The sequence below is a fragment of the Etheostoma cragini genome, chromosome 3, assembly GCF_013103735.1.
Source record: "Etheostoma cragini isolate CJK2018 chromosome 3, CSU_Ecrag_1.0, whole genome shotgun sequence".
Classification (NCBI taxonomy): domain Eukaryota; kingdom Metazoa; phylum Chordata; class Actinopteri; order Perciformes; family Percidae; genus Etheostoma; species Etheostoma cragini.
In genome coordinates this window covers 3,312,329-3,323,303 of record NC_048409.1, presented here as the reverse complement: position 1 = coordinate 3,323,303, position 10,975 = coordinate 3,312,329, and the positions used below count along the sequence as shown (strand labels likewise).

The following is a 10,975-nucleotide window of genomic DNA, read 5'->3' as shown; positions in this document are numbered from 1 at the left end:
CTCAGGTGTGGACAACCACAGTTATAGTATGTTTTAACAAGGGGGCAATCACTTTTTCACACAGGGCCATGATGGTTTCGATTTTTTTTCAACTTTAATAATAAACACCTTCATTGACAAATTGCATTTTGTGTTTACTTGTGTTGTCCTTGACTATTGTTTAAATTGGTTTCATGTTCTGAAACACTTGAGTGTGACAAACATGCAAAGGAACAGGAAAAGGGGCAAGGGGGCAAACACTTTTTCACACCACTGTAGGTACTTTCAGAGCACACCCTCATACTCTGCTTCTGACTGGCTAGTAGTCCTTACCTAGGTACTATCAGGGTTCTCATACTCTGCTTCTGACTGGCTAGTAGTCCTTACCTAGGTACTGTCGGTACCCTCATACTCTGCTTCTGACTGGCTAGTTGTCCTTACCTAGATACTGTCAAGGCCCTCATACTTTGCTTCTGACTGGCTAGTAGTCCTTACCTAGGTACTGTCAGGGCCTTCATACTCTGCTTCTAAATGGCTAGTAGTCCTCACATAGGTACTGTGCATGTGCAACTCCCAACAAAGATGGAATAGTAGTGAGATGCCTCACTCAGTAGCAAAAACAAGGACCTCAACACACAGGATGAAAAGAGGAGCTTCAGCAATGTTCAGTATGACAAAAATATGGTGTTTTTAGAAAATTTGACCATGTAAACCTATTCTGATATGACCTCTAAATACAATTAGGAATTTAAACATTAGCATAATATGAGCACTTTAACTACCCAGCTAGCATGCAACCATAAGTAAACTAAAACTTAATTGCAATTCATTATTTATTTTGCAAATACATTTTTCATCAGCGTTTATCGCATAAGCCGTATATCAAACAAGATAAATTGTGAACGTATTTCCTTTGGGTCGATATTCATGAAATTCCATTGAATTTGACTGTTTACATAAGGCATTTTTCATTCAGTATCACTTTTCACAATTCAGATAAAAACATCTGGATGGAAACTTAGCTACTGTAACAAACGCCAGTTCAACTGGTTAGCATAAAATCAAACTGGCGTTGCCTCTATTGGTATTGAATGACGAGGCATTTTTCAATACTCCATACTTAGAAGGCAATTTGGTCAGTGTCTAAAAAGTATAGAATTCGGTACCCAGCCCTAATATGAAGCCGTGAAATGAACTCCTTTTTCCACATTTTATGTTGTATGCTTTAGGTTCTCTGTTCTATGGGGGCCGGAGTGCACTTCCAAAGGTAAAAGCAGCAAATCATTCTTGCGTGAAAAAGTCAAATATGCATTCACACAGTCATTCCCACCTTCATCATCGGACTCATCTTTTGCCGGGGGGGCAGCAGATGGAGAAAGCTTTTGGCTTCCGTCAGCTGTGGCAGGGGTACACCTTTCTCTGTTAATAAACTTGCCCTTTTCTAGGTAACGACCTGTCTTTCACTGTCTGCATGAGTGCTTGGTGATCCCTTAACCTTTCATCAGTAAGAAATGCTCTCGCTCCTCCTCTTCCCCACCACCCCATTTATCACTCCATCTCGAGACCATGCACCCTGAACTTCCCTGGCCTTTTGTCTGTCCCAGCTTTTATTGGTTAATGCTGTCCGGCCCTGACGTCTTGGAATTGTTTCAGGCCTAGTCATGTGAAAACGTTGCATTGAATTTAGTGTCTTCGAACAATAAGTGTCCACTGAGACGATGGATTTATTGAATTCTAACCCCCCCCTTGATTGCTCCTAAATGCTATATGAATTGCTGGCCAGTGCTGCTAATACTAGGATGGGTTAAGAATGCAGAGATAAAATGTCACTACACACTGTGGGTATATGGCTAATACAAATAAAGTTTTTTTGTAAAAATAAAAATGAAAGTAATGTGTGGCAGAGGTTGACTGGTTGTCAAGGGGTTTTCAACATTGTTGATTGAAATGAAGCCTTTGTCTCTAGGGCTTGCTCCATGTGTATAATATAATCCCAAATAGCAAACCACTGGACAGCAGAACTTTTGTAATGCAAACAGTTACAAAACTACTGTCAATCTTGCATTATTATGTGTATTTGAAAACAAAGTTATATATTTCAGAGATGGTCTGATACCTTTTTTTGCTTCTAGATACCAATTCTGATACCTCAGTACTGATCCGATACCGCTGCGTCATGTAGTTTATTATGTTTTAACAGCTGTGTACTACTATCCCTGTATGGATGTGATATGATTTCTAGCTTTGTTGTCAGTCTGGCTCAGGTTAAACTCTTTGTGAAACATGAACAAACACAAAAAATGAATGCCCCATAACTTTCTTTTATTATCCAGTTTGACAGTCGGCTATAACAGAAAAAGAACATAAATAAACTACTTTAAGGCTGATTTTCTTTAGGACTTTTTTATGTGGTATTGGATCGGTGCATAAACTCCAGTACTTCCCGATACCAGCGTTTTAGGTAGTATTGGAGGTGATACATCTCTAATACATAGTTAATACTTACCTTTCCCGTTTCTTTCTCAAAAGATGTAAAATTAATGTGTGGAAAGAATTCCTGACCAATTCTGATAAACATATTTTCTTGATTTAAATGACCAATTATTTTATACAAGTCAAATGATGTTCATTTTTATCTTACTCTCTTGATTTGGTACTCTGACCAAGCCAAGCTCCATAGACCTGAGATTGAGCATTGGTCTGGGGTATTTTCTCTGCAAGAGGTGTGACCAACAGGCATAGTTCAAATGACTCTGTACTCAATTGGATAGTCATTCAACCAATCAGAGCAACGATCCGGGTAATGTAGAAGCAACATTAACGGGTTTGCCATAAATTCTTGTGAAACAGGATTATCATCTATGCATACGTGAACATCTTGCACGTGCGTATGACTGATTGTGCAGGCAGCACAGACCGGGTACCGACGGCCGCTATGTTGAACGGTAACAAGAAGATATTTTGTTGCTTCTCTATCGATATTGTGTTAACCCATTTGTGGCGGATGCTTCGCGCCAACCCATTACATCTACCGCCGGTTACTGCGTTGCGAATCTCTGAACCTTCTGCCGGCTGCTGCGTGGCGCAAAGAATCATCCTGCTTGTCTCTCAAAAATTCATAAACAAACGCACATGTATGTCTGGTTGATTGACATGATTTTCAGCAAACTACAGTACATTTTGGTGGTCACATGGCTTTAAATAGCCAACAAGACCCGCCTCATGTGTATTTGAACCAATGATTCGTTCTCTGCTGCACGTGTCACGAAAAGACTGACGAATACAAAATGCTGCGCCATGCAGCAGGAGGTTCAGAGTTGCGCAACGCAGTAACCGGCGGTAGATGTAATGTGTCGGGGTGAAGCATCCGGCACAAAGGGGTTAAACCTGCCAATAGCGCGCTAGGAAAATAGGGCAGTTTGTGTGTGATTGGTTCCCGCAAATTTGAAACGTGCAGGTTTCCAGACAGAGCTGCGGGGCGAAATCAAATTGCCGGAAGAGTCGGCAGGGTTCACCCAGTTTAGTGATTTGTATGAGTTAACTCTTGAGTCTGCCGCTATAGCTCATTCGGCCATCCTGACAATTAATTTGATTAATTTGAATATACCTGCAAATAATTGTTAGAGGTGGGTGATCTGTCATGCAACACTGATCCCTGTGTTTACATGAAAATTGAAACGTGCAGGTTTCCAGACACAGCTGCGGGGCGAAATCAAATTGCCGGAAGAGTCGACGGGGTTTACCCAGTTTATTGATTTGGCCCGAAATTGACACTTGTTGCTAGAAATTTACATTTTCCAATTTTATTTTCTCTTTGTAAGCATTTTTGTTTGCTTTTTGCTCAAATAGTACACTAATGGATGAGTGAATAAAAGAAATAAAAAATAAAATCACAGTATTTTTTACAAATGATTAAAAGTTGATGGAATTTATTTAACTAAATTGCCAAAAAGGTTCTGGTTCCAGCTTGTCAAATGTGAGAAGGTCTTGATTTCCCACTGTTTTACTGAAAATGTTGTCACTTTGGGTATTAAACTCTGGAAATCTAGGTATTTTGCATTTCTGGGAATTTTTTTCTTTCTTTTTTTTTATCATTTTCTTATGTTTTATAGCCCAAACGAATAACCGAAAACAAATTGGAGAGATGATCAACAGATTTGGCGATAATGAAACAATTATTAGTTGCAACCAGAATCAGTATAACATTTTTTACTTGGTGCATTTTAAATTTGCACAAATGTCAAATAGAGAAAGTATTTTATTTCGTTATTATAACGGGGTGTGCCATTTTACAGCACCAGATTTGCTTTCCTTATTAATCTCCTTTCTGTCATTCTCATCTTTCCCTTCTCATCCACTCTATGCTCCGGTTTCTGTTTGGTTATTCCTTGCGGGGCTATTCTTGACATCATCAATATCTCATTAGTCTGCGATGTTGTGATGTTTATTTGATGACGGGATGGCAGGATTAATGTATACTAAATCATGGATTCTTGATCTCCAGAATAAGATAGGAGTTTCCATGCAAATATCACAAGACCTATATCTCTCTTTTAGATTTTCATCTACTTTGAATTCCAATAAAAAAGATAACATCCTGAAGCAAAGCTCAAAAGGTGCTGTCCAGTTTGTCTGAGACAAGGATGCTGAAACGTTTCGATCGGTGTTGAAGTTTTTTTTTTTTTTAAGTCACTTTAATCTTATTCAATATTTATTTTTTAAGGTATACTCTTTATTGATCCCCTATGTGGAAATTACAATTTACACTACACACAGACCTGAAATACACACACATCAGGTCCAATACATGCACCAATGGAGAGATGTCAGAGTGGGGGGGGGGGCTGCCAGTGCTGGACCAGCGCCCTGAGCAGTTGAAGGGGGTTTTGTGCCTTGCTCAAGAGCACCTTGGCAATGCCAGGAGGTGAACTGGCATCCCTCCAGCTACTAGTCCAACCTCCGTAATTTGGTCTTGAACCAGCGACTCCCCCGGTTCCCAACCCAACTCTTTCGGACTACCGCCGCCCCAAATCTCTGTCAGAAGTGGGATTTGAACCCACGCCTCCATTCGGAGACCACAAGTCCCGTAACTCAGGAAGGAGTTAGCTCTTGAGTCTGCCGCTTTAGCTCATTCGACCATCCTGACAATTAATTTGATTATTTGAATAAACCTGCCAATGCTTGTTAGAGGTGGGTGATCTCTCATGCAACACTGATCCCTGTGTTTACATGAGCAGCAAATCCAGCACAATGTGCAATCTCACATGACATCTCCAGTCATCATTTGCGTGATTTTTATTTAGAGGAGTATGCGTAAAGGAAAGGGCCGCATTTCACTGATTGCAGTCGGGAATCACTTGAGATGCTTCCAGGTTCTTCTGCCTTTTTGATAAAAAAAACAAACAAAAAAAACAAAAAAAACATGCCCGCCTCTCGATGCAGAGTCTAAATCGAGGCAGTAAATCCTGCCCTAAACTAGGTGGGTTTGTTTCAGTCGGACTCACACATCAGTCAATTAGTAGGTCTCCTATTTGTTGGCACGCAGCACCATCAACAGGACCAATGGTTAATTCTTTGCCTGAACTCCATTCTATAGCTGTGTGTGTGTGTGTGTGTCACAGAGCCAGTGGCATGCATGGAAACAGACAGGAAAAAGAGAGAGTTTAAGTGCTCTATACAAGCCATGCGCTGTAGAGATAGATCTGTGGTGATTGGTTCGGACTACATTTCCAACAGCCCGTCCCTTGCTAAAATAAACCAACGGCACTACGGTGGCAGAGGGGGAATTTCCCTGAAATGTCACGATTTGCTGTCAGTGGAGCCGAACCAGTAGCAGAGGCTATGTATAGCTGTGCTCTCCAGGATTTCTTAAATAACATGTTGCCGTCACTCTAATGCAAGGATGTGACTTTTGTGTCTGCCTGTTCCCATTCTCTCCAGTGGCTCTGCAGCTTCCCGAGGGCCTGCAGATGTTTGCCTGTGTCATTGCTGACATCATCGAGAGGTAAGGTGCTTATTTTGGTTGCTTAAGTTATTTGTAAGTCTATGAGTAAGAAGCAAGGGGTAGAAGTCAAGCCGGCAGAGTGCGAACTTTCACTGCCGTGGCCACTTGGCACTCATTAGGAGAGCGAGAGCTTTATCGTAATTCCCCGCCTCTGACTCAATCAGGGATTCAGCAGAAAATGAGACATGATTACGCTGTTTTAGGACAGAGCAGATATCACAGCTTCCCTCGCTTACAGTTGGAGGAGGGGCGAGCTATTATTCTTGTTAATTACATCTTGTTTCAGTCTGCATATGCCCTATTGCACACCAACACTCCATCACACAGACACCACAAAGTTCTTTCATTTCATCTTGCGGCAAGAAGTGCTTCAGCATTAATGTTCCCTTTTATACAAGGCCGGGGTTTGTCCTAAACTGTGATAAATGCTTGGAAGCGTGCTTGGCTAGGAGAAAAACATGTTTTTAAAAGATTTTTGTTTTTTTGTGAGCCGCTATTAAGCACAATGAAAACCTGCTCTGTTTTTCAATTTTTCTCCCTCTTATTTAGTCTCCGTGGTCTCGTTGCACCTCCAGTTGGCCTCTGTTTCTCAGGAGCACTGTCCGCTAAGTGTTTTCTCAAAGAAAATGGCTGCAATCATTAAACACCCGGCGTGGATTCTTTTCATAGGTGTTTAGTCAATACTAACCTGATTACATGATGACACTTAGAGTGGCTGGAGCTGCCTTTTGTTCAGGCTGGGCAGATATTGGATTTCACACAGGAAACCTGGATTACATCAGTATGACTGCTCTTCATGCGTGCATGCACTTTATATTAAATATAAATAATATATATGTATTAAAAGGACAAGATTAATTTATTTACCATATAAATGAAACAACTTCTGTCTCAAAGAAGTTGGGCAAGGGGGTTGTCTTTCTCCATTGCCTCAGCTCTTTTATCTATAATCTTCTCTTTTTTACTCCCATCGTTTTGTTCATCTTTTCTCTAGCTGTATCAAACTTCTATTACTTTATCTTTCCCTTACTCTCTCTACAGTCACGTCTGCATTTTTTTTTTTTTTTTTATCACAAGGAAAATGATAGCGTGAAGGTTTGATGATAGGGTCTGGACTTATCAGTCCCGCCGCTGCTATCACCCTGAGAGCTAGCACCGTTTGCGGCGTGGCTTTTACACCGCATGCCCATGCAGTCTACATGCACTGTCTATGTTTGACGAGTCTGGAAAAATCACACTCATCTCTGCTAATGAGAGCAATTAGCGGACACTAATTGCTTTTCTCAGTGTTTTCATACCCCGTCCTGTATCACTCATCCCTCTGTATTTTTCACCCTCCCCTCACCATCCACACGATTTCTCCTCTAGACAGTGGCAGCCAAAGTGGTTCTCATGGTTGCGCTTCATTAGCTCCTGCTATATAGTTTCCCTTAAGCTATTTTGCTTCTGCCTGTGCTGTCTTGCTATGTGCGATTTTGTTTTTCTTTACAATTCAAATTGCTTCAAGCAAAAATAGGAAATCAATACGTGGCGGTCAATGTTGATATTGTGGCGAGTCGCCACAAATAAGTCAATAAGTGGGAGACACTAATCTGGCGTCAGGCCAATGAACAGATCCCGTCTTCTTGATCAACTTATTGATCCTGGTCATCTAAACAGACAACTGAAAAGACAAAAACACTTGCCATGAATCTGTGACCTCAGAAAACACAGCACAGGGTCTTTGTTAAAAGTCTACACCCATAGGGTGTGAAGCCTGAATTTAATGCCCCAAAAAGTCCACTTGCCTTTGACTTAAAAGTCCCATGGCATGAAAATGTCACTTTGAGTTTTTTTACCATTAATATGTGTTCCCCCAGCCTGCCTTTGATCCCCCATTGGCTTGAAATGGCGATAGGTGTAAACCGAGCCCTGGGTATCCTGCTCAGTCTTTGAGAAAATGAAAGCTCGGATGTGCCGATCTGGAGTCTTGCCCCTTATAAGGATCATAAGGCTCATTGTGGGACTGGCTTTAGTGGCTGTAATTCTGCACCAAGGCTGAATTTTGGGGAAATTACTTAAGATACAGTATTAGGGGACCACTGAGGTCTATATAAAACAGTCTTTGGATATAGTATTAGGGGACCATTAAGGTCTATATAAAAGAGACTTCAGATGCAGTATTAGAGGACCACTAAGGCCTATGTAAAAGAGACTTCAGAAACAGTATTAGGGGACCACTAAGGTCTATATAAAAGAGTCTTTGGATAGAGTAGTAGGGGACCACTAAGTTCTATGAAAGAGACTTCAGATACAGTATTAGGGGACCACTAAGGTCTATATAAAGCATCCAACATGCAAAAATTGCCGCCTGTCTGACTGAGAATCTTCTTAGACAGACTTTGCTAATGTGATGTCGACACAAATGGTAGTTAATTTTGACAACCACGTCTAAAAGCTGATCGGAGCAAAAGGTGGAATCTAGGGTCAACACTATGTGGTGGCTTCTCACCATATGGTCTTTGATCCTGATATGGGGATGAAATTGAAACATGTAACTAAAGGAATTTAAGGTTTTGGTTTAAGTCTGTTTTCACTTCATACTCTAACCGGATAGATAGTGCCCTGGAAGTCAGAATTGCCTTGATAACAATCTCAACACAAGCTCAGAATTTAGCTTATCCCTTTAAAGGCTTAACCTGCAGGTGAAAGCTGTCAGATGAAACTGCTTGTTTGGGAGAAACCAGCATGTTCTGCTGAGATTGGCATGTAAAACTTAACAGTGATCACAAGATAGAGAGATGAGAAATATATGTCAGACTTTGCAGTGGCTACCATTTTAGAGCACTTTATTATGGCAACAAGCAAGCAAACCGTTACATTGAGGAAAATGTAGCGTATTGGCATGCCAACCCTAATGTGGATCTAGCAGAGGATTGGAGGGGGGTGTTTGGAGAGAGTGAGGGACAGTAACCTTTTGGATGTTGGCACAGCAGGCAGCTGACCTCGTGTCACCCAGCTTATGTTGCGGGTTACCAGAGGTCCCGGGGGTTGGGTGGCTCTGCCATGACCATCACTGCCACAGTCCCTCGTACTCTGGAGACAGGGCTCAGGTCCATACCAAAATGGGGATGAAAGGGCTAATCTGCCCTCAGAGTAAGGCGCTTCAGTGGGAGGGACTGCAAAGTCTTAATGAGGACAAGCTGCTCTGAATTATGGTCATGCTACAGTTACACTTAGCCAAATATATATATACGCATATATATATATATATATATATATATATATATATATATATATATATATATATATATATATATATATACACTTACAGCGTATATACATATATATACAGATATACATACTGTATATACACATACACATATATGTATATAAATGTATATCTATATATACTGTAAATGGTTATGTGTGTATATATGTATATGTGTGTGTGTATATATTGTATGTGCATCTTTATATGTAGTATATAAACTGTGTGTGTATGTATGTGTATATGTATATATATACATATACATATATATGTGCATATCTAATATGTATGTATCTATGTATAGGTTTGTATGTATGTATGTATGCGTATAGTGTGTGTGTGTGTGTGTGTGTCTCTTAAGTCAGTGTCCCATGATGTGATAGGCGCCACATTTTTAATTCAAGCAGGATCTTTCTCCCTCTGTTTGTCTGTCCATCCTGTTCTTCATCTATCTGTTTATCTTTCTGTCGACCTCCCGCTTCTCCCTATCTTTCACATTCATTCACATTCATATCAAAACCCCAAGGGAAAATACTTGCTCTTGCAATCACATTTACACATTTAGTATACAGCAGCACAACAAGCTACAGACTTACACAATAAAATGACCTTACAGTAGAATCAGCACATTTCTGTATTCAAATTGCTTAAAAATGAAAGAATTAAAACCAGTAAAATAATAAGACAAAGTAAGAGAAATTAAAGTAAATAACTGCTGGATTGTTATTGCAAGGAGTCCTGTCAACATGCTTTTCATTTATTCCGCAAGAAATGGAAAATGTATATTGCCATCTACAGGAACTACAGGAAGATTTAAATATAACAGAATATCAATTGCAATAACTTGCATGAATCAAAATGCCAACTTTAGTGTAGCTCTTACTAAAATTGTATCCCTTTTGAAGAAAAGAGAGGAACTCATAAAGCTCTGTCATTTGAAGAAGTCAGAACATGTTAAACATAAAACTAAAAAAAAAGTTTGTATAGTTCTTTAAAATTATTATGGAAACTTGTTTCGGGAATATTAAAATTACTCTAGGCTGGGTTTACCTAGCAACCCTTTCCAAAAAGGCTCAGGATGCTGCAAATGTTGGTATAATATGACTGGTGGATTTCAGACAACATAATGATGTTCTGAATGAATCAAAGCATGTCTGTCTGTGGCTTGTTGATCTTTACATTGTTAGTTAATTTCCTGTCCTGGTCTGGGACACACATTCATACGGTTTGATAAAGGACTCATTGGACTTAAAATAACGAGCGTAGCTGTCCTCAATTTAGGTCATCCTGTGCGTCTCATCTCCGTTTTTTTCTGCATCCAGTGTGTGTGTGTGTGTGTGTGTGTGTGTGTGTGTGTCTGTGTCTGTGTGTGCGCCCCAGCCAGCCACAGGGGGAACAGAGCTGCCCTGTCCGCTGCAGAGCTGACAGGATTGAAACAGCAGAGGCTTTATGGTGAAAGATGGTTACAGTTCATTGATGTTAAAATGTACACATGTCGGCAGGACGGTCTGAAGTGTTTTGTTTTGTCTTTCGCTGTGCGTGTTGATGGCAACTTGTTCACACCTCTTCTGTCGCGCAAAAGGGAAACACTGTCTGAGGTCTCGTACGGGCACCAGGCTACATTGCATTGCGCATGCGTCGAACAGTTCAGATGTTTTTTCATGAACCGTGCCATCCATAGTTAACAGGTCAGCCAATCAATTATTTCCACTGCGAATGGCAGGGGGACATGCCCCCCCCCC

At 40.6% G+C, this 10,975-nt stretch overlaps 1 protein-coding gene across 1 annotated transcript in view; it reads left to right on the top strand.

The window, feature by feature from the left end:
* The window catches only part of dph1 (diphthamide biosynthesis 1), a 72,752-nt gene that overhangs the window by 10,533 nt on the left and 51,244 nt on the right, over window positions 1-10,975 (top strand). Inside the window, exon 3 of the mRNA XM_034866641.1 lies at window positions 5,920-5,983. Coding sequence (XP_034722532.1) covers window positions 5,920-5,983 — 64 coding nt within the window. The remainder of the gene's footprint in view (window positions 1-5,919; window positions 5,984-10,975) is intronic.